The 24,602-nt window shown below is 38.7% G+C and overlaps 2 protein-coding genes across 2 annotated transcripts in view; one reads left to right on the top strand and one right to left on the bottom strand.

Moving 5' to 3' along the window:
• The window catches only part of UBAC2 (UBA domain containing 2), a 98,352-nt gene that overhangs the window by 34,232 nt on the left and 39,518 nt on the right, over positions 1-24,602 (bottom strand). Inside the window, exon 5 of the mRNA XM_009891976.1 lies at positions 1,202-1,325. Within this exon, the coding sequence (XP_009890278.1) occupies positions 1,202-1,325 (124 nt within the window). The remainder of the gene's footprint in view (positions 1-1,201; positions 1,326-24,602) is intronic.
• On the top strand, positions 10,688-19,774 carry LOC104292434 (G-protein coupled receptor 183-like). The gene is made up of 2 exons (XM_009891827.1): positions 10,688-10,794; positions 18,670-19,774. The coding sequence occupies exons 1-2, from the start codon at positions 10,754-10,756 to the stop codon at positions 19,772-19,774; spliced, it is 1,146 nt and encodes a 381-aa protein (XP_009890129.1). The 5' UTR covers positions 10,688-10,753.

The following is a 24,602-nucleotide window of genomic DNA, read 5'->3' as shown; positions in this document are numbered from 1 at the left end:
TTTACAAATGAGAAGGCGGCAAATTATTTTCCCCTCTGCCTCTGTGTGACGGCAGCAACTGTTCTGTACGCAGCAGGGAAAGATCCAGCAAAGATACAGTGATTAGTAACAACAGTGATCTGTATCGGAGGTGGTGTTGTGTGTATGAAAGCCAAAGGCAAAGGACACGATGGAAAAGAGCTCAGACAATACCATGGCTTTCTCAAAGACCGGAATAATAGTGGTATTGATGGGTTTGGAAGAGAGGACACAAGATTTCTGTAAGATCAAGAAAATAAGGTGCTGGAGCAGAAAACAAAGGATTCCAAAGGCTGAACAGCAAAATGGATGAATGAAATGTTCATGCGGAGCACGACTCAATATTCTGAAACTGACCATTCATTCTAAAATACCACACTTCACATAACTATGGTGCTTTCCATTGCTTGTGCTAGAGCTATTTTTGAGTCCCTGGAATATATAAAAATGAGTACAACTTCTCATAAGTTTGCACATCTCCTGTTTCATAATTCAGGTTGTGACATGAGTGTCCATTCATTTCTAGGCTGCTGGGGTTTTTTTGTTGTTTTTTTGAACAACTACCGCCTTTCTGTACCAAGTACCTGTATTTTTCCACTCATATTTAACATAATATTACATGATATTGCTGTGCTCTACATTATACTATTTTAAATTACCTGTAACATAGCAATGCTTGATATACAAATAATATTATTTCATATAAAAGTGGAATTCAGCCAAAACCTTGATCATTTACTGACAGTCTTACCATAGAAAAATACCTTTGAGCCCTAGCAGACAAGGAGAAAATAAACAAAACCAAGAATATAAGCAAATTAGAAAGGTGAAAGATACATATGCTTTAGCACCAGGTTCTGTTTTCATCTATTTTCATCTAGTTCATTTCATTTACAAAAAAAATAAAAATAAAAAATTATAGAACTATCTATTGTATTTTCCTGTGCAAGACAATCAAGACAGAAAACAACAGAAGAAGAGATCACTTGCCTGCCACTTCAGCATATAGAAATGCATACTAGCAACACATCTTTTTCAATATTTAATTGATGGGACAGTCACTAGCTAAACATATGTAGAATCACATGCATGGAAGCATCAAAATTCATAGATGAACATACAGGAATACTAACGGTCACATTAGTAATTCATTAAAAGATGAACAAGCAAGTACATACCATACCTGCAAACCCAGTATATAGACCAATGTCTTGTTTGTGATAGAAAAGTGGCCTAATACTTGTGTCACCTGCACTCTTGGAATGGAGGAATAAAACGGTACAAACAGAGCAAACACAGGACCCAAGCTGCAAAAAGAAAGATAGAGATGATTAACGATAACGATAGTAGCAACAGTAGTGTAAAACAATCAAAAGTAATGAATCCTAAGTACATAACAAACAAAATGTAGTACCACCTTGCAAGCAAAGGTCTTTTTTGGGAACCAATGATTAGGTAACTTGTGGCGTTCAGGATAACAGGTTCATTACCAAATAACGAACCACTAGTCTTTGGCAAATATCCTTGCAAAGAAGAAAGAGGTGACAAAAAGTATTTTATTTCCAAATGTTTAGGACTGGAGGCAGGAGAGAAGGCGGCAACATATTCAGTCTAACAGCAGACTGTTTCTATAAAATACAGCACACAAGGAACAGCAGCAGTCTCCCACAACAGAACAAAACTTCTTTGATCCAAGCAGACAAAGCTTAAGGATTATATATATCCCAAAAGGTCATAGAAACCACTTCACTTATGAAGTTAAGCTTCATATTCACCCAGGTTTAGGTGTTAGAGGATTGTCAACAGCCTGCAGTATCTAAGATGGGAATACCAACAATTTGATTTAATTTCCCTTTCCCAGTGATTTCCATGGCCCTACAAATAACTTTCTTTAGGGTTGTCACCTTAATCACAGCACAAGGTGTTTATTAAGTTTCTAAAACCTTGTTGAAAGCAGTTTTGTAGAATTTAGAACTCAAGCATCTATTACAATGACCAGATACCTAGGTTGAAGTTGTGAACATAACCAGTGCACTTCTTATGCCCAGACACAAACCCTGTGTTCCTCACGATAAAACATCCAGAAAACTAAACCACAGACTAAAAACAACAGGAGAGGCCACAGCAGAACCAATGCCAAGGCATGGATATAATAGATTCTAGAAGAAAAATACTTCCTAGGATGGAGAAGGGGAAGAAAAGAAGCTCACTTCAGGCAGACACGACCTGCTCTACTGGTGGAGCTGCGGTGGCGGTGACCTCCAGGCAGCAAGCTGCGGGCAGCAGGCAGGGGGAGGCTATCAGCAAAGAGAACATCTCCCCCCGCTGAACCCTCGCCCGTGGTCCTGTGCTGCCTTGTGTCCGACAGGCGCGGAAGGCTGCACGGGGTAATTTTTCACTGCTCACCAGCTTATCAAAACTTTCAAGATTTGCAGTTTCCACGGGCCTTTACGTGAATGGGATCTTATTCTACCCAGCCAGAATTCTGCAAACTGGGACCTAAATAACTCAAAGCGTTCACTCAAAAATACATTTCCCTTCAGGAGGAGCTACTGATAGGAATAATACCATGTGAAATGATGGTCTGAATATTAAAACTTACACTTCCTGAATAACTGCCAAATGCAACACCCACAGCTATGAAAAAAAAACCCAACAAACTTTGAATATTATTTTTACTCATTTAATGGGCTGTGGCTTAAGAGCATTTCATTATCATTTCGTTTGTTATATTTGAAATTCAGCTTGCTGAAAAGCTTCCTCTCTGAGGACTTAAATACAGTTTAATTATAGAAATATTTTTAGTATCATCTGTTTAACACACAGTCAGATGCACTTGAATGTATAGAGAATGCTAACTCAGGAACTACTGAAAAATGTTCAATTTTGCATAAAATCCTTCTTACATAAACAAAAAACACCTGCATGAACACACACAACACATTCCTAAAATAAATTCACATTATTTAAGTTGTAGGAGTTGACAGGTCCAGCTAGAAGAGTGCCACATACAAAAATAATTCTTCATCAGAAGTGTTCCATTGTAGACAATATTCACTGAAGTAAATCAGGTTTTGTATGTGAAGAAACAAGAAAAAACAAAGAAAAAGGTTCTTTTCCCCTCTTAGAAAAGGAATTTTAAATTATTTCTTTCTACTCTTACCAAATGACCCGAGGGAGTACCAAAATTGTAGCATGCTTTTCAGGTTTTATTCCTCCTGTGATAAACAGTGACTCAGACACAGATTTCACACGCAAGAGTGCACTCAATCATAAGATGGGAAACTACAAAAAGGAATTTCCCATGACTGCAAGTGTGTTTTAAAAAGAGATTAGAGAATGTTAAAAGGTTCTTTAAATGTTAATATTCACCATTAATGTCAACAGAGACCATAGAAAGCACCACTCCAGTCCAGGGTAGTGATCCGTGTAATTCAAAGACCAGTATCTGACACTGCTCGGTACCTGACAATCTAGAAAAACTAGAGGAAACCTACTGATGGACCTTTTCTCCTAAAACAGTAAGTTCGTAGGCACCACAGACATATGCCTCCAAAGACATTAGCTTTGTTTTTTTAGGCAGAGTTCACATAAATAGGTATTACACAAATATCCATTCAGGTATCTTTTTTAAAATGTCAAAACTAGTGCCCTTCAAAATACTTTGTGAAACTCACTCCTACAGGTGAATCCACTGTATGAAAGTGATTCCTACTAATTTAAAACTTTCACCCTCAACTTTCATTATACAATTCTGTACTGCTACTTGGAAAATTTCAATTCATCTTTTCTCTTGCCTTCAGAATTTTCTATGTATTACTCATGCCTTGTTTTAGAGTACCTATATGGAGATGTTGCTCATCTACAGTGGGTCCTTCAGAGGAGTTATCTATGAAACAATACTAGAGTATGACTGACACATCAACGGGCAGCAAAAGGGTGGCTGAGGAAAATGTAGACCCACTGGTTGGTGGAAAAGGGGACCTAGTGACAAAGGACATGAAAAAAGACAAGGTACTCTTTGCCTTTTTTGCCTCAGTTTTCATTGGTTACTTTTTCCCCTCAGGCCTCCCGGGGCCCTGAGCCTCCTGCAGGACTGGAGCAACAAGTGCTGTAAAGGAAGACAGTTACGAAGCTCTTGAGCCCAACTGGCCACACAGGAGTCAACGGGATGGGATGCACCTCAGGGTGCTGAAGGAGACGGCTGTTCTTGCTATCACTGAAACATCATGGTGATCAGGGCAGGTTCCTGATGGCTGGAAAAACACAAATGTCACACTCATGTTCAAAGAGGGCAAGAAGATGATTCAGGTAGTTACAAGCCTCACCTCTGTCCCTGGGCAAGTTATACAGCAAATTTCCTACATGCCATTTCCAGTCACATGATGGACAAGGTGATTCCTAACAGCCCCTATGGATTTACCAAGGGTGACTCTGGTGCTGTGGACAAGGAAGGGGAAGGCAGCAAATGCTGCATGCTCTGACTTTAGGACAGCCTTTGAGTCAGTCTCCTCTTGTGTCCTTGAAGAAAAACTGGGGAGATGAGGACTGGCTGGATAAGCAGACTTGAGGGAAACTGGCTGCACTGCCGGGACTCAAAGGGTTCTGACCAGCAGTATGAAGTCCAAGCAGAAGCTAGTTACTGGCAGTTTCCCTCAGGGATTCACACTGGGGCCAACACTATTTACCATCTTTATTAACGACCTGGATGATGGGACAGAGCGCACTCTCAGCAAGTGGGTGAATGACATCAAATTGGAGGGGGCAGTCAATGCTTCGGAGAGCAGGGCTACACTCACATACTCCTTGATGGGCTGGAGAAATGGGCTGACAGGAACTTTCGGGCATTCAAGAAAAGCAACGGTGGAGCCTTCCACCTGGGTCGGAGAAACCCTGTGCAATGGTATAGACTGGCTAGAAAACAGACTTGCAGGCAAGGAGCTGGAGAATCCTTTGAATGTTAGTCAGCAGTTCGCCCTTGCAGGAAAGGCCAACTGCAAACAGGGCTTCATTATCAAGAGAGTAGTCACCAGGCCAAAAGAAGTGATTGCTCAGCACTTCTGAGCCTGAACCTGAATCATTGTGTCCACTTTTGGGCTCCTCACTTCAAGAAAGGCATTGACACACTGGAGCAAGTCCAGCTGTGGGTAATGATGGTCCAGTACCATACCAGGTTGCCCAGAGTTAGAATCTACATCCTCAGTTACAGCCTGGACACACGGCCCTAAGTAACCTGTTCTTGTTGGACATACTTTGAACCAGGGTTGAACTAGATGACTGCCAGAGGTCCTGTCAAACCTAGGCTACTCTCTTATTCTGTGAATAATCAAAGCCTTGTTACCAAAGTTCATAATCACTAGACGGACTTCTGTTCCTATATTTCACGAGACAGGTACAAACATCCATCCATGTGCTGTAAATAAAAGGACTCGTTCTTAACTCTTCTAATTAACTGTTTGGTAACATACAGTCAGATTCCACACCTACAAGTAGAAAACACTCTTATTGAAGGACTACTTCAGTTCTCTCTTTTCCTCTTATTTTTGCTTTTCCCCTCATCCCTTTTATCCTCCTTTCCTCTACTTTCTCTCCTTTTCCAGAGACATTCATCCCAGACCTTTGTTCACTATACTGTGAGAATATCAAGAATATCCTTTCAAGTGCCATGATTAACTTCTAGAAACTTGAGAAGAAGGGCCATAGACACAAATACATGCTGACTCTAAATGGAGTTTATGCCCACTTCATGTTTGGGAAGTTTACTTCAGTCATGTGGGTTAGAAAATAATATTTTCAAACCAGAACTCTAAAACCTGAAAGATTAAATGCTAGAGTTTGAACATTATATGGAGACCATGTCCATCCCAAAGGTGCACTGTAATAGCAGGTTCTACAACAATTATATCCTCATTTCAAAGCGCATGTTAAATTTCAACTTTTGCAGTGAAAAAGAAGCACAGCAGACCAGATGGGAACATTCTACATCATATGAAGTGACAAGATTGGTTTTGCACAGAGAAAAAAAAAACATCTGGAAGAAACAATAACCTTGAAAAAAACAAACCAGAGATGTAGAAACTCCTGGTAGAGAAGAAAGAATCAGGGGCAAGCACTTCTCATAAGAGAAACCTGCTACTTAAAGTTTAAAAGGGCTAATATTAAATGCTGATTAAAATAAAACATTTTAACATTAGTAAATATATGCACAAAATACAGAAAAAAAAATGGTGCCAGAAATACATGAAGAAACGGGTAGAAAGCTAAATGATACTTCTGCAAAAATATCTGCTGTTGTCAATGGAAGTTCTGTGGGATTAAACTTGCAGAAATAACCTGTTATTTTATTCAGAATGACTCACTACACTTACTAACTGCGGTACTGTATTTTTCTTCATTTAAGTTCTTCATAAAAACATTAACCTGACAAATTCACAACCACACATTTTTTTGGGGACTAAAAATATCAGTTATAAAAGCAGCTGCAGATAATACAGAGCATGTAAACAGTGTGCTTGTAATTCAGGTTACTAAGTTACTTCAGCGCTCGGTGTTCCTACAAGCTGTCCAGACACTGCCATATTACACTTAAGGTGCAAGCTTTTATTCTGAAAACATTAAACATTCTAAATCACATCCCTTAAAATTAGGTAACTCCCTGGAATATGACCACCCTTGACAGCTGGGATCCTCTGCCTGATGGAGCCCAGGACTCAAAGGAACCATCTATTGCACCCAACATTGCTACACACAAGCATGACACCCCGCAGCCTGAGGCCTCTCAGTACCAGCAAAAGCATTAGGGGACATTACCCAACACTCGTGTATCTAACTGCCAATATTTCACAGGAATGCAAGAAGAAAGGAGAGAAAGAAAAAAAAAAAAGAAAAAAAAAGAAGACAAAACTTGAACTTGAGCATCTTGAGGGGAAAAGAAATATTCCTCCTGTCCATGGGTATCTCAGCAGAATCACTGCAACTTTGGGTCCATCAAAATGAGACCAACCAATCAACCAAAAACTTTACAATCCCCTCACGAAGACAAAATTCAGACACCCACATCTCCTAAAAAAAGCTTTAGTTTTTAATGCCAAGACCATCCAACAATTTATTCCATAAGCTGCTCAGCTCCACCATAAACCAGTTTCAAGTTCTCTTCCCTTCCTGTTGGTGAGCTAATCCATACCTTTCCTCTCCCGCTGTCTAGAATCTTTCTTCCAATTTCAGTTTTAATTTATTCATCATTAATAAGATGCTAACATATGTAACCATTCTTCTTCAGCTTTTTCTAAAAAGATCAGTTAATCTTATCTCCCCAAAACCTTTGCCATGCAAAACCTATTTATGGTACCTGACCATTTCTATTCTACCAGCCTGCTGCAATACACAACATAAAATTTCTTCAGTTAGGCATTTGCAATATACTGCCCTCGGGCAAGCAATTACTGCAGACCTCAAAGAATTATTCAGCTTACAGCACTATGAAGATAATTATTTTTTTAAAATCAAGGCTCCTGTGCTTTATTTAATATATGATTAGCACACTGCCATTCATGTGAAGGCCAAAGTATGGAGATACAGACAAAACTGAGGGAGCGATAGAGGAATGGCTGGCTGAAGTCTGCACCACAGTTGAGTACAGTATCACAGGGACAACTATTTATCCTTAACTGATCAGTTATTGATGTCAACTAGGTGTTCCAGAGTTAGTTACCCCTGCTTACCTACTGACAGTTGCTGCTCTGCATCAGGTGTCTGCAGCAAGTGATTGATGGTGACAGCCTAGCAGGCAGGTTTGCTTTCATGGCTGATCATATTAACCAAACCAGAGTTCGAGCTCAGCAAGAGCGAGGGGCTCACACCTTTCTAGAAGGCAGGGGCTCCCAGTGAGTCCCACACTTGGCAAAATCTGGCACAGACACTGCAGCTAGGCAGAAGACATATGAAGGCATGAGGAAATGTTGAAGGGATTTAGATGACGGAGTATTTTGTTGAGGAGGTACAGTTCAACAGGTTATTGAAATTTTTGTGTCCCAAGTTCATCTAAGCTTGGGTACTCAATTTCTTCTTCTTCATCGAGATTAACCTAGCATGTTTTATTTGGCCTCTGCAGAGCTACCGTGACTCACTGGTGAGTCATCATTTACTGTTCCTCTAACTCAAGTCACTTGAGAAATCACGTTTGTCCACAAAAAAAGGCAGGATTCAGCTACAGGTTAGTTCTAGATACCCGACCTGTCTCCCAGAAAACAAATGGAGTTCGTTTTGGAAGGAAAGGCAGTTTTGCAGTTAAGAAACAGGCTGGCTGGATTCATTTTCTGGTTGATCCATAAACACCCTATGTAATTCAGAGGTTATTTCTTACCTTGCCTAGTAGCTCTCTAGATATGGAACTGTAAAGCTAAATAAGACTATTTTGAAACAAACATTTCTAAACTGCTCAAATAAAGTAGGGACTAAGTAAGCAGACAGAAAATAAATCATCACAGGCATCATAACATACTGGTCAAAATATTAAGTGCACTGCTTTGATGTCATCATCTCCCAAAAGTAACAAATTAGTATATTAATTTACATGTTGCTCTCCTTGCATGCCCAAGGCAAAACAGTAAGCTGCTGCACACAAATGGTAAACCCAAATACATATCACACTTTTTGATACATGCCATTTCTCAGTTTAGATGTTCAAATACTGGGACAGTCAAACAGATATTGGAGAAACAGCAGCTGTACAAGAACAGAAACCAAATAGCTAGAAGGATAAATACTATCATTTAGATCAAGCAATTGACATCACATCATGCTAGGCTGGATTGGCAGCTAATGCATCAGTGTGACTCACAGGATACAACCTAGTAATGTATCTTAATCAAAGGAAGGCAGTATTTTATCAGATCGGAGCAGGAAACATTGGCATTATTTTACAATGGTAAGACTATTTCGAAACAAACATTTCCTTTAATATGAAGCTGTGGTACTAATGTCAGCCCTTGAGCAAAGACTACTACAAGCCTGTGTATCTCAAAATTTCCCGGTTCTGCTACATAGAACAGGGAACCACATTGCAGCATTGCTTTGTGTACATACGAAACAAGTTCCCTGTGCAATTTCCTTTTAAACATTCTTTAATTCTCATTACTTCATTTAAAGAGATTCTATTCTGTGATGAAGCTGAATAATTAGAAGATCATTCTACAACAAGAAAGGAAAACACCCAGAATAAGACCAGTAAGTTCTCTCAAAGACTTTCTGAATCTGGTATTAGAAGATAAATGCCCCATAAAAACTGAGGACTGAGCCCTTCAGCTCCCTGGCATCTAAGGGGAATCAAACCATGTTTGCACTGGCAGGTCAGCACCAGAAAAATCAGCGTATAGTGCCAACTAAATGCTCCAAGTAGGCACAAAAGTAGCTCACAAGGCTCTACTTCATTCTGCTACAGCAAAAGCGTTTCCCATAAGACAAGGTACATTTAGTAAAGTTTAACTTTGTCATTAGATAGGCATTTCCTTTAGGCTTTCTGATGAGACGGACGTGTTAGCTGAGATCGTATCTCTGCACACATCCAACACCGCAACGTCAGCCGTGAACACAGCCCTAACGTTTCCGAAGAGGCATTCCATCTTCTGCATGGGTTGGACCCGCCAAAAATAGCATCATCGTGCCCACTTGCTGTTTCTTTAAAATCAGGCCACTAAATGAGGCCACTTTAAAGATAAATAGTGCTTTGCAGTCATGAACGATCAGTATGAGGTTTTGGGGAAAATCCCAGGTAACTCTAAACCACAGCCTCTAAGAGCAAATGACAGGATTTTCCACCCATCTCTAATCTCCAAAACCCTCTTAACAAACACACAATTTAACTCTTACATCAACGTCCTTTACTCAGAAACAAGGTTATTCCAGGTAACAACGAGTTACCTCACAATTTGACATCCCGTTCCTTTCCTATTCCCTAGCCACCCATTCTTATCAATATCATTTTAGGGGAATCAGATTTGTATTTTAAAAGCTTTTTATCTTTAATGTATTTACCTTACATGTGTACTATTATTATCGTCATTACTATTATCCTTGCTCAAAATGCAGTCAACAGCATACGTAGGCACACATCCTCATTAACCTCTCAAGCCACCAGAGTTCTTCAACTCCCTCATATATTTTCAAAGGGCATTTCTGTAAAGCCTCATCATTACGATACTAAAACGGTGCTGGGAATGTACATGGGCTGTCGAGACGCCTGTTTTTACACAGCATCTCAGTATGCCTCAGTTCTGAGGGTTTCTTGTGCTGTGTCAGATCTGATCAGTAAGAAGCAGTTTTAAAGTGTGTACTGATCATACAGCTCTTTGCTACGAACTAAATTTAAGTTATTTTTAAATGCAAATGGCATATAAACAAAGTTTTTCAAGCAGGGATTTTAGCTGATCAACAATAAGTCAAGTAAACCTCTAGGTAAAGTCCCTTCTATGAAAGTCAGTAACGCGTAACTTCAGGGGGGAGGGTTGTTTCTAATTACTCTCTTTGAACAGACTAATTGTAAAAGGATTAAAAATAGGTGCTTTCACATCCCATAAAACAGTAGGCAGCAAATCAAAACCAGCATACAAACAAGGTTGGGTTTTTTTTTTTTTTTTTACGCACTTGAAAAAAACCTACCCCTCCCACAAGAGACTCACGTAATCACTCTTGAAAACAATGTGCAAGGGTAAACTTTCGCAGTCAAGCTGTCCTGCTAATGACCTTAACTGCTCAGAGGACCCAAGAAGCTACGGATATGTAAGTACAGAAAAGAATGAACTTTTGTAAATTTTTTTTTTTCACTGAACAACAGCAAACAATTCTAGAAAGATTATTTCTTTTTCGCATTATACTGAATATTTTCATGTGGTAGGGAGGATAAATCATCTTTGGCTGGGAGAGACAAGGCTAGTGGAAGAAATTCTGTAGTATTTTATGCTCACATATTAATATGCCACCAGTTAATTTTTATTTAAAGGATCTGTTGACCCACAGCATCAACAAGTTATTTCAAGTCCTTTTTTATAATTCAGCCTTCCAACAGTCACAGGGAAACAGTTGATAACTGTCTTATCTCAGACAATTTTTTTAGCAATAGTCATTTAAATTATAGTAATGCAGAAATAACTACTGTACAAGTAGTAAGGGAAGCACTGCAGTTCTTAAGTCATTCACTGAACCTCACAAAATACTTTAACAGTAAGAGAGAGCCTTAAAAGAAATCCGTACTACGGCCATGAATGCACAGCTTGCTCTATCACATGCGCTCCTTGTCTATGAAACAGCCTTTATTATAAGCGCAAGAGGTCCTCAGTCACTCTCCTCACATGTAAATATTGCAACAGAATATCTTAAGAATTCAAAGTTTTATGAGTTAATTCCTCTTTGACCTTCTGACACGCATTTGTTTCAAAGGTTTTAGAAGGAATTCTTTTTCTGAATCACTATCACCAAACATCCTTCTCCTTATTACTGATCTTCCTGCCACAAAACTAGAGAAATATTACAAGTGATACGATTTTTACACATCTTCCCAACTAAAAAGGATCCATTTTTCCTAATATACTGGCAAAACAAGATAAGGCTGTTCAACAGACAATAAGTCAACTATCATATATCTTAAAAAACAGAGACTGCACACATGCCTTTGAGCACTGAATACAAGAGGTCTGTCTATCATTTTCACGGCTCCTCCTGAAGAGACAAGGGAACTGAAAACTTATTTGGCAATTAGTCTTTAAGAGCTCAATTCTCATCCATTTCTGTTCGAAAAACTGAGGAGTATGTATACATGTAATGAATAATAAATTTAAGCTAGAGTTCTGAAGTTGCAATCCCTAAAATTAAAGACTGTGCCTGTACAGGTTCCACATCACCCAGAAAAAAAAAAAAACATGTGCATGTTTTCGAGTACTAAAATACAAATTGTTATTGGACCTCTTTTTTTTTTTTTTTTTTTCTTCTGCTTGAAGGCATGCAATTGTAAGTGGGTTGGGTTTTCATTTTGTTTATTTACGGTATTTTAGGCTCTCTCCTTTTTACATTTAGTACACTTAGGCAAGTAAACTGAAGGGATGTTAATCATCTCAGCATAAGCACAGCTCTTCACATTAACACACATCTTTGGCAGAAGATGATTTATGTTAGATAGTTCTCACACTTTACATAGGACAGATCACATTTGGAAAGAGAGATCCAACAGATAAGACCAAGACATGTACACTTCAAACGACTTCCACTTTTTCTTTAACTAGTTATGCGCCATTGCAACTCAACTTCTTTATTTCCATTTCGCTTACTGTAGCTTCCATTATTTTTGAGCACCAAATAAAACTGTCATACAGCTTTGCAAAATCTATAGTAATAGATAAAAGCAGGACCATAAAGATCCCACAAGGTGTGCATCTGCAAATTCTGTTAAGCACTTAAAAGATATTATAATTCTTCATAGCCATCGCTAAGACCATTTCATTCATGAAAGGCATACTTGGGATTGCCTGACATGTGGCTTACAAATTTGGCTTTAGTACTCCAACAAATTTGGGTCCACACCAAGGAAGCCCTAGCCTGGAAACTATCTCACCAAAATCAGCTGTGGGTTGCAACCTGAGGATTCAGTCTTCAGGTCTCTAGGCCCCCTCATTGTCATTTAGGACACAAAACTCAACAGCTTTTGAAAAAAGATAAATTAACATAATGTACTAGAAGCGCACAAGTGTTAAAGTATTAGAAAGAAATAGGAAGCGTTAGGACACGGCTACCTCTTGCCTCAGCTGTTATTAAACCACATGTAGTTCCCAAGCTGCCAGTACACACCTAGATATATAGGTATACATTCTTTCTATATTAACAAAGTGTTCTACTACGCAACTTAGCATGCACACTTTTTAACACATATAACTTAGTTGAATCAAGCCTTTTTCTCAAACAGAAAACACTCCACAATGAAAATCATTTGTATGGTAAATTAGAAATTCAAACAGCAAATATGACTGGTCAAGATCAAAAGAAAACAATTAATTGTATAGATTAAGGAAAAAATAAACCTACACAATGAGAGCACTGCTTATTTCCCATCTTCTACTGTTTTTAAACTCTGTAAGACTTCCACAGCTTACACCTACAGAGCACTGTAAACTCAGTAAATCCTCAGGTCAGGCATTGCAGGGAAAGACAATCTCTTTCCTGACTAACCCTTTTAATTCATTCATACTCTTTTTGCATACACAAACAACATTATTCTCCAATACTGTTTGTTAAAGAAATATTGTTCATCCATATCAAAGTGACTAAACCATACTATGTATAAAGCCCAGGAGAGATCTTTACAAAGATCTGGTGTGCCATCCCAAGAATTTAATTGGCATCTCTCTTAAATTAGCTACTGGGCAGATGGACCAGGGATTCATCTCCAAAGAATGAAAATTATGAAGAGAGACAGACAAATCACACATTAGGTTACAATACACAGTTAAAGACTTTTACATGTTCCCTGTTCTGCTGTAAAGACAGATGGTACTCCTTCAGCAAAAGCAGGAGATGAGAACAAGAAGAAAACTCATTTAGCATACAGAGGGAGCGAGCTTTGTATCACATAATCAAACCCATGCAACCTAAGGGTGCAACACTGCAATTGCTGACTCATAGCTTAAGTCTATGCTTGTTAATAGTTAAACATATGTAACGTTATGATATTATACATAAAGCTCATGATACATGAACATCTCTATGAACCAGGGATTTGGATTACTTAGTACTTCCAGACTGGTGCCACCATTCTGTTCATTAAACACCTCTTGCAGTGGGATTCTACTCTGAGCTGTGCTCTTGGATACTGCAGTATAAATGTAAAACAAACAAATAATGCCAGTCAAACATCTTAACAGAAAAAAAAAATTTCCTAAAACAACTTACTTTCCCTCTTTGACGAAATTACAAAATTACTGTGCACCTGCACAGATTTCAGACATGCTAGATTTAATAAGCAGCTTGACATGGTACTGTGATTTTTTCCCCGAGTGGATACTATTGCTATCAGACATCAAGAAAGCACACAGAATAGATAAAAAGCTGGCTAACTAACAAATCTCATAAAGTAATTGGCTAAAGAAAATTTTTTTTCCACTGGTGGTCAGAAAGCAACTACAATGCTAAGACTTGCAAATGGCAAGTGAGAGAACAATAAAGAACAACCTGCACTGGTTGAAACCTGGGCACAATATTAAAATTCATCTCAAACTCTCCCAGGTATAAGGTCCACCCAGATAGAAGCAGAGAGCGTTGGCCATGCCCCTAGACTGGAGATATCCTAGGCCACAGTGAATCTGAAAAGTACTTCAGGATCATAATGAACTAACATTCCCAGCTCCCAGAGCAATGCCACACAACTATCTTGGATGCCTGATCAACAGAGCAGAAAAAGCAGGGAGGAGTGGTGAGTATGCTTCCAAGTACAATGATACCAAGAGGCATCTGGAACCCCATCTCCTGTGTGGGACTAGGCTGGGGTTAGAGCAGACGTCACAGGACTACTTTGCTTTGTGGTGGGACATTTGAGAAGTTCACCTTGAATTGCCAAAACCATGGGATTGTGTAAAGGGGAAAGGTTCAACAAAAACAGCAAGTGCAAATTAATTTTAGAGACATTTAACTAAGATACACACATTTTTTAACAGGGAGGTTGACTGACCAAAAAATACAGTACAAATAGCTAATTCACTTTCTCTTCACTCCAAACCAAGACCAAAGCATTTTGGAAAACATGCTTTAAATGAAAAGTTTGTGGAATCCATACACAAATAACTAAACCAATAACATAACCTGGATTTTACAGGTGGTCACATTAAATGAGTAAGTAGTCTCTTTGCACTACAACTTTATAGGTCTGTGTTATTGAGCACTGTGTGTCTGCAAACTCAGGAAAAAGTAAAAACCTGAACAACCTTCTTCACGATACCAATATATAGGCAGAAATTTTAAATAATTTATGCCTTAAAATTTTGCATGTACCTCTATGCCAACAAATTGTGGCAATGTTTTCTAAAATTATTAAATTGGTAAGTAAATTAATGTCATCTTTTTAATTTTTTTTTTCAAAGAGATACTTCAAAATACTGTTGTTAGTAAACTCAGAAAGCTACTGGGGAGGGGTATTCAAGCCTACAACGTAGAAGAGCAAATATTGTGGTAGTGATTCTAGAGGGTAGCTTCAATAGTGCATCTGAATTCATGACCTTAAATGGCCATGTTTTCTTAAGATATTCAGTCATACAGCTCATTAAAATCAGTAAGAATCAAGTCCAGCTAGGCTGAGGTTTGCAGCAGTAAGGAGGTAACTTTCTCAATCTTTGCTCCAAGAATGCAAAACATGGGAAAAGTGCACAAAATGGTCCTGCTGTTGTTTTTTCAGCTACATGCTGTAGAGGATGGCATATGCTCTGTAAGTATAATAAGCTGATCACTAAGGATTGCTTCCAAGAAATAAACAGCAACCTGACACAAGGAATAGGACTCAAAGAAAAAGTCTTGTTTTACTTAATAGTCTAGACACCTTTTAGGAAGCAAGTATTTTTTTAAATGCAGCCCTCTTCAAGATTGACAAGAAAAAGTGAAATACCTGTTGAGGTGAATGGAGTTCATTCAACAACAATAAGAGCTCAGATGTACAAAGAAGTTACTGTGGCTTAGGTGACGTGCATTAAGTTGTCAGACGGTAGCAACTTTACCATCTGTTTGGGCCCCAAACCAGATACAGTGTCTTGAGGGTTTGTTTTGTTTGTTTGTTTGTTTTTTAATCGAATACATTCAGGTAATATATCACCTAGACACTACAATGACGGCTCAAAAATACCCATACATACCTACACACAGAGAAAGTATTATAAAATGTGCTGCCTACATTAACAGTCAAAATATTTGGGGGATAACAGAGGATCAGAAGGAATGCTTTCCCCACCCAGGGCTGACTCCCACAGCAGATAGAAGAGCCTGCTGGCATCTTCTGTCAAGGGGCACAGGTTAGCTGATGTGCAGACTGCCCCGGAAGGCCCATGAGCTGTGGTCCTCTGGTTTTCTTCTCCTCTGTTTGTGGCAGGTTTGTCCTGCCACTGAGCTGCTCCCCGTGTATATCCACGCTAGCACCATGGAGAGACATACTCTCTCTCCGCTAGGGCTCCTCAATACAGCCATGGCTTTAGGCAAGGGTGAACATCCTAGTTTGAGCAACAACAAGTTCTAGATTAATTTGTTACATTAAAGATCTGACTTCATAGCACAAAATTAGGAGTTTTATGAAATTCTACTCAATGTAAAAAACCCCAAATTTCACTGAAATTACAGATTTTTCCCTAAACCATAGTTACACAGGTTTCTATAAGAGATGTACTACATTTTACAAATATTTATAGGAAGACAAATGGATGAACATGACAATTATGGACATTATTTATGAACCAAAACTACTACAACTTTACAGTGCAAATAAAATTATGCTGTTAATATGCTGTAGCTAGTTACTGCAATAGAACTGTTTATCATAAATCTTAGATTATTCTTCCTCATATATGTGTAAGAAATTATTTTACCTAAATTTCAAGGAAGAGATAAGATAGATGTCGTGCTGGGAGTGTGAGTAAGTGTGCAGAAGCATTTAAGCAAGAGATTCTGATTCTTATCCAGGTGCCTACACAAACCCACACCATTTTCTGCACAAAGCAGTCTGTTACACTTATGTAAAACAAGAGTCATCCTACACGCTTCTGTATGGGAAAAGACGAAACAGGAGGAAAGTATGCCAGAATTATCCTCAAGGTAATAACTACTGTAATCACCAATCATCAAACACACTAACACCAAGATACTCTGAACGATGTGGAATTAACTAATATAAAATTACAGACATTTTAAAATCAGCACTACAGCTGTTGTTTATTTACCAGTTTAATTCCCTTATTCAAACCACAGAAGTCCCACTTCAGATTTGACTTCCAACCCTGAATGCAGTATTCCCACCTCTTGACACATGGTACATACTTCACAGGTATCTAAGAATCAGAACATTGTACACCTATCAGTCAGAAATCACTCACCTGTCTTTCCTGCTGCCTGTGCAACACAGCAAATATAGACTTAATATACTACCTGGATGCTACATTTCTTCCTTAAACATATGTAATATAACTAATATATGTATTTTAATACACATCATCCACTATCTGCAGGTTTACTGTTTACAGAGAACCTTATGCACCCCTGCTAATCTAGCCAGCACTCTGATCACACTGGCTTATAATACACTATGTGTTGCAGATACAGTAATTGTGAACAATGTGAAATAAGTAGGACAATCTCCTCAAAACATGAAAGAAGATATTAACCTTTTAATGCTTTCACAAGTTAATAAAAGGATAATGAATACTTTCTAAAATGTGTAGCTCAAAGCCCTTAAAACTGAGAGGTGTTCTCCAGAAAGACTTTTTAAATGCATAACAGGCTACAGTTGTTTTTAAGTATTATGTGTTGAAAGGTATATCCTCAGAAATAACCTAGACACTTTAATTAAAGGTACCAGACAGACTTAAAACTCGGGTTACAACAGCTTTTCCCTCCAAATAGTATTTTGCATCAAAGCAGAAGCAATCTTGTTTTGACTGCTGTTTTAATCCATAAATGGTGCCTCTCAGAGGCAACATTTTGCAGAACAGCTGCTTAAGGAGTAACGCGAGATGCTCTATCCTTTCTGACATTTATGCACTATGCATTTTTCAGGTGACGACACACCTAAGAAATATTTTGCCCTGGAAGCAATATCAACAGGATGGGGCCCTTTCCGTTTCTGAAATTCTGCTGGGTCATTTTTTATATTTTTAAGTCCTCAAAATCACTGCCACTTTGCAGCTCTTCAATGCTACTTCTGACTGTGCAGGTTAAACAATTTCTAAAATCTACTAAATTGACAATGTGTAAAATATTATAGCTGGGTTTTCTCTCTTTTACAGCACCACTAAAGACTGACTAAACTAGTAGTCTTAAGAATTTATATATGTAACAATATTTGAATTCGATTCCAAAAGCCTATTCTTAAAACTAGTATTAAACAAGCTAAATTATTAGAAAGACAATATGATCAGAATGCTGAAAAATTTTAGTATCTCTAAACAAGTTAAACCATCACAATGTGAATTGTTAGAAACAAAAACTCTCTAAAAATTAACTGAAACACATTTAGAAGATTTTGTCTGCTTGTCTGACCCTTGGGAACTCCATATGATACTTCATCACGTGGTTTCTTCAGACTCCTTTTTCCCCTCAGATTGCTTTAAACAGTCTCCCACCTCCTGACCATCTATAAACTTCACTTTCCAAATACATTAAATCCCTGGTTTATTATTTTGCCCCTTCTCTGATTTTTTTCAGGAGAGAAAGAATTGGGATCAAAACAGAAAAGCCAAAAAAAGCCATCTTTTTGTTTGTTTGTTTTCAGAAGGAGGCTTGAAAAGTATTTCACCATAATGAAGTTTCATTTCAATTTTTTTACAATCTTGCTTTTTGCAACAGAGGTTGGCTGTTGTTATGCAGAAGAAGTTTATCTACATTTATTACAAAATGTTCCTTTTTTTTTTTTTGTCACGTTAGGTCTACTGAGCTTCCTGCAATGACAGTGGTTACGGAAATGGACACTTTCACAGCTTCTCAGACAAACGGTTCCACCTGTAACTTGTATGAGCACAAAGATACGGCACGGATAATACTGTCTGTCTTCTACAGCTCCATCTTAATTCTTGGGGTGCTTGGAAACACCATTGCTTTCATTGTCATTTTTAAAAACAGAAAGAAGATGAACTCCACTACCCTCTATTCAACAAATCTCGTCCTCTCCGATCTCCTCTTCTGCGTCGCCTTGCCTACAAGGATAGCCTACTACGCCCTGGGATTTCACTGGCCGTTTGGAGAAGCAATATGTCGAATAACTGCTCTCTTCTTCTATATTAACACCTACGCAGGTGTAAACTTCATGACATGTTTGAGCATTGACAGGTTTTTCGCCGTTGTCCACCCCTTCCGATACAAGATCAGAAGGATTAAATATGCCAAGGGCATTTGTGTCTTTATCTGGATTCTTGTATTTAGTCAAACTTTCCCGTTACTCATACAACCCATGTCACAGGAAGAAAAGGAAAGGACTACGTGTATGGAATATCCGAACTTTGAAAAAATAGCACATCTACCATTTATACTTCTTGCTGCCTGTTTAGTAGGGTACCTTATTCCCCTGGGGATTATACTATTTTGTTACTCTCAAATTAGCTGCAAACTTTTTCAAACGGCTAAGGAAAATCCACTGACTGAAAAATCGGGGATAAACAAAAAAGCCATCAATACAATCATATTTGTAATTATAGTGTTCATCATCTGCTTTACCCCTTATCACGTTGCAATCATACAACACATGATTAAGAAGCTTCAGTATGAACCCTCGTGCACTGAAAAGAAAATTTTCCAGAAGTCACTCCATTACACTGTGTTTCTGATGAACTTTAACTGCTGCCTAGATCCCTTCATCTATTTTTTTGCATGCAAAGGCTACAAGAGAACTGTTATGAAAATACTGAGACGACAAGTGAGTGTATCAATTTCAAGTGCTGTCCGGTCACATCATGAAGAAAGCTCACGTGACATGGGAGAAACGCAAATGATGGTACTTGCAAAATCTTCCAATGGAAAGCTACCTGAAAAATAAAGTCTGTAGTATGCGGCAGTGAAGCAAGCTTAAAAATCCAGGGTCCACGGCAAAAACTCTTAGTGCTCCCTGTACAACAGCTAAAAGTAAGATTCTGTTCCTCAGGATGTCAGGAAATCAAGGAGGGACATTGGACTGAAAAAGAATTGCCATAGGACAGCAGGAAAAATCAGCATTATAATTTCCTAGCTGTATCATTTTGACTGATCTCATTATTTTTCCAGGAAATATGAACCGCTGTGAATGTTCAAATTCCATACTGCACATACATGTGCCTGCATGTTATTAACTCAAGCAAAGACTCAATTTACATTTTAACTGGATGTCTGATAAAGGAGCTTACAGTTCAGCTTACAGTTCAGACTGACTACAACTAGAACATCTGAAAATTGCAAGACCTCTACCTGAGCTCCAATCACAGTTGATGGTTTTGTTAGCCAAGTCACACAAACAAAGGAATCAAAATTTGAGATAAAATGGACAATTTCTGTACATGTTTGACCATCCCATGTGTTTCGTTTATCGCCCTTTGGAGATGAAACTGCATTTTATAGTATTTGGAGCATGAATGTCTTACTGGACAATTCACATAGATGACATTGTCAAATGTAATAGATGAAAAACTAATGAACTGTTTGGTTCTCCCCAACACTGAATATCTCCCGTATGTTAAATCACTCATCTTTGCAAGGTGTATTATCTCTTTACTCCTTTTCAGAAAGGAGAACTTTTCTTTCTAGTGTGTATTGTAAAGAGTGTCTACTCTAGTTGTATATAAATTATTTATAAACACAAAAAATAAGTTGAAGCAAGAGACTGTAATATGAAAACTGCACCGATTCAGTTAAAAGAGCAGTGATACAGGGTTCTTCAGAACTTCTGCTGAATTCAGACATGGACACAAGACAAACGTTTTCGAAACAAACGTAAGTGTTCACAGTTGAAGTCACCAAGAAGTAATTTAATGGGTAATTCTGATGGCGTGAGATGGCCACCTCTTTTTAAGCGCTGTTTACCTGGGAGATCAATAAATGAGAACAGCAGATTGGCTGGGAAAGAACAAGCTTTCCCATCACACCTTCACACAGCGTATCTGGGATCCCTTTGGGAACAATGAAATTGGGCCAGCAAAGAGAGCAAATGACTTAAACACATCCTGCTGGAATCGGTTCAATACCAGTTGAGTATCCAGGATGCAAGCCCTGGGTTCCTGCTGTCGTGCCCTTCCGTCATGTGTCAGTTTCCTTCCCTACTTTATTCCTGGCCCCCATGTCTCTTCTTTTGTCTTCTATCTTATTAATATGCCTTCACCTGCCAACACAACTTGGTAATTGCACCATGAGGTTGCGATGGAAAAGGAAAACTAAAGAGTGCTGCCTGATAATTACTGGTAAAAGCAATGCCAGATGTCAGAATAAATGTTATTTATTGCAGCTGTATCTCTCTGGCGTTGAGGCTGCAGTGGAAGTCAAACAAACATAGCTACACTTGTCATCTTTGCAGATCTTTCCTTCCTTGCGTGTTGACCTCCACCTACCTGCAAACATGGAAGGGTCATATCTGAACAGCAGCACGGAAACATTAAATTAACGATTACTTTCTTATGGGAAAGAATGCAAAACCCCCTATATTTCATACCACTTAGATTGTCAAAATTGAGTTTTTAAATACAAAATACACTATACAACTACAGAAAAACCAAGTAAGAAAAATAATTTTTAACAGAAGTTCTACTTAATTCTGTATGTTACAGCATTTCTGTTCTTGCCAGCTTTTTTAATAAACTATTTTAAAATATTATTTAAGAATTTGTTCCTACTGGAGTAAGCAAATGATAGCCTAATAAAACCACAGACAGACCACTCACGAATACCTAGAAGCTGTAGAAATAAATATATGCATTATTAACATCACACCAGTACAAGCTTATTTTATTCTACTAATGTCTGGCTTTTTATTTTGATATGCATTTCATCTAACTGTGATTATAAAACCTTAAAGGCAAGACGTCTTTTTTATATTTGTCTGTAAAATATAACCCAAATATATATTACAGCATCACATAATGCAGATATCTATTCTCTTGTAAGTGGAAACGAAGTGAAGATATGAATTGAAAATCTTTCTCTATCCCTGTTTTCTCATGTTAGCAATTCCGTTCTTTTCAAATTTAGACTTTTTTAAAAATCACATCAACATTCTCAAACAGCTCACTCTACATCCCAATACTGGTTTTGCTCTAGTAAGCCTTAGAGTGTTGGTCCAGTTAGATACGGGTTTGAGAAAAGCTATTTTTTTCTCCTTATTTTAGTATTTCTCAAATGATGAAGAAACCAATAAAATAAAAACCTTTAAAAGTTAAGATAAGATCAGCTTCCTGACAAGAGTCCTAAGGGCACAGACACACAGACAGACAGCAACAATTTATAGCTCTGGCAGCTGATGCCACTGCTTCCCCTCACTACTTGGCAGCACGCAGTCATAGCTCGTGCACACTCGTATCGCCTCTTTTCTGTGCACTTATATGAAACTGCCAAAAGTAGCAGTGGTGATTTCAGTTGGCCTGGGACACTTCACTGAAGTTGTTTATAGAGCATCTGTCCAATTTCTTCTGCCAGCTGTGCTGTGGGGCTGGTAGACACCACCAGAGAGATGGTAACAAGCTGCTGCATGGGAGCAAGTGAGAGCAGTAATACTGAAAACTTACAGCTGTTCTCAAACAACCGCTTTTCTTTAAGATGCTCGTACTCATTCATCGTGCTGGTACTCTTCCCCCACTACTGTTTGTCAGAGTATTTTTACGGTAGCAGTTACCTGCAGTGGCACACCTCATGTCCCCCTCTCCTCCTGCATGTCGCACAGACATGAGTAAAGGGAGTAAAGCCATACCTGATATCTCTTTTCCTCTCCAACACTAAGTATATAACAAACGTGTCTGTCTTAAAAGACATGAGCGTGCCACACCATGCAACATGTGGCTGAAGCAGTGTGAGCTCTGCAAAAGAAAATGAGCTTTTGCTTTGGTGGAAAGCTTTTGATACATTCTAGGAAATGCCCCCTTCTACGTGAAAGGCTGGGAAGTGGTCATACAGATCCAGAGCTCACTCACCCTTTTCACACAGAAACAAAGCAGCTGACAAATAGCAGCAGGTTCAAATGGCTTGCTCATTATAAGGATCTGACTGAAGTTCTTCAGAGAAACTGGGTCTCTTTGGAGGGTGAATTTCAGTTAGGATCTTAAAACCCATGTTCATGACAAAATGATATAATATCTTTTAACTCTGCACTTTGGAGTGTAGGGCTAAGACAGTTGCTAAGAGGACTCCAACTAGACTACGTGTCCACTGCTGATATCTTTCTCAAATCTTATCTGGTGGGAAATGTGACAGAGCACATAGAAATAAAAATGATGATGGGGGCCAAATGGTACATTTTGGCTATGTCTGTTCAAGTCCAGAAAAGAAAGTTGTATAGACATCTGTTATTGAACACATGACAAAGTGAAGGTACATCATGTGAAAAAACCCCAAACAGACACTCATTTTCAGCAAAAGAGCATTTAGTGCCTTCACCTTTTCTTTCGCTGAAAATGTAAAACAAAGGAGTACTACTGCAAGGGCTCAGACGAACCTGGTTCCTTCAGAGCTGGTTCCTTCAGCCACCTTGGGCTTGAAGACATTGAAGCCTAACTGAAAGTGTGGAGATAAAGAACACAATCTCCTGTGGCTTACAGTGCCAGCAGAAGAGGACAGGTACTCCCCAAGGCATTGCTGCTTGACTCTTTTGGCTGCAGCCCTGAAAGCTATGCGGATGAAGAACCTGTCAGCAACATGGTCACCTCCTAGCAAAGGACAGTAACAGCAACTGTCTGAAGTGGTGAACATGCTACCACAAATAACACGATTCCTGAAGGTGGTTAATTACTCCTCTTAAACCAGCAAGCTCATAAGTAGAAAGAAAAAAATGGAGGGGTTTGTGTTTTGGGTTTTTTTGAAACAGACGTTGCAGTAAAGACTAACATTATTCACTCAAAAGCTTACAGGTAAGCAAGGAACGAATAGACTCCAAGAAAACGATGAGACAGCCTGCAACATAAGAAAAATAGGGTGCAGCTGAAGAGAAGAGAAGCTTTGCCTTACATGACCAGTTTTGGAGGAACCGAAAAGCAGTGAAGTACTCCGTCTCTTCTGTCTTCACGTTTGTGGTACAGAGCAGGGAAAGAAGTCAAGTTGAACTAAGGTTTGTATCTTAGCAGTATCCCACTGTGCTGGCTCAATACAGGCAAGGTCAACAGACACCAAAAATCACTAGAAAAACATCAAACTCACCTGAGTGAATTATTTCCTAATACAGTCTTGTCTAAGCCACAGCCTGCAGACTAAGGCTATGGTACAAAATGAACTCAGCCAAGCTGCAACCTTTTTGTGAAGAAAAACAGGGGAATTGCTGTTTGTGTAGTAAATGCTTAGACATATTTCCTTCTTTTTTTTTCCCCTCCAAATACTGTCTTGGCTTCCTGCAGTATCTAACTTCAGACTTCCTGAGGCAGATGTCTCATCTTTGCACATGACAGTCCTCAATCAATTTTTCTTCCACCAGCCTGTCTGGTCCCTTTTTGAACTCAGATAAAATGTCTGAGCCTGCAGCATCTTGCAGCAAGAAGTTCCACAGTCTAACTACCAAGGGTGTATGAAGCCATTTTCTTTCGCATGTGACACCTGTTAGTTTCATTTGAAGTCCCCTGCTTCGTGTACTAGAAATGAGTGAATACAGTGATTCCCTATTTACCCTGTCCACATTACTCTTGATTTTACACACCTACATCAAA

This window comes from Charadrius vociferus, unplaced genomic scaffold (assembly GCF_000708025.1).
Source record: "Charadrius vociferus isolate BGI_N301 unplaced genomic scaffold, ASM70802v2 scaffold110, whole genome shotgun sequence".
NCBI lineage: Eukaryota > Metazoa > Chordata > Aves > Charadriiformes > Charadriidae > Charadrius > Charadrius vociferus.
This window is presented reverse-complemented; position numbering and strand designations above follow the sequence as displayed.

Coding starts and splice junctions, on each gene's coding strand:
- LOC104292434 (XM_009891827.1), top strand. CDS start 10,754: ATGACCTTAACTGCTCAGAGGACCCAAGAAGCTACGGATAT. Junction 10,795..18,669: donor ACCCAAGAAGCTACGGATAT/GTAAGTACAGAA, acceptor TTGTCACGTTAG/GTCTACTGAGCTTCCTGCAA.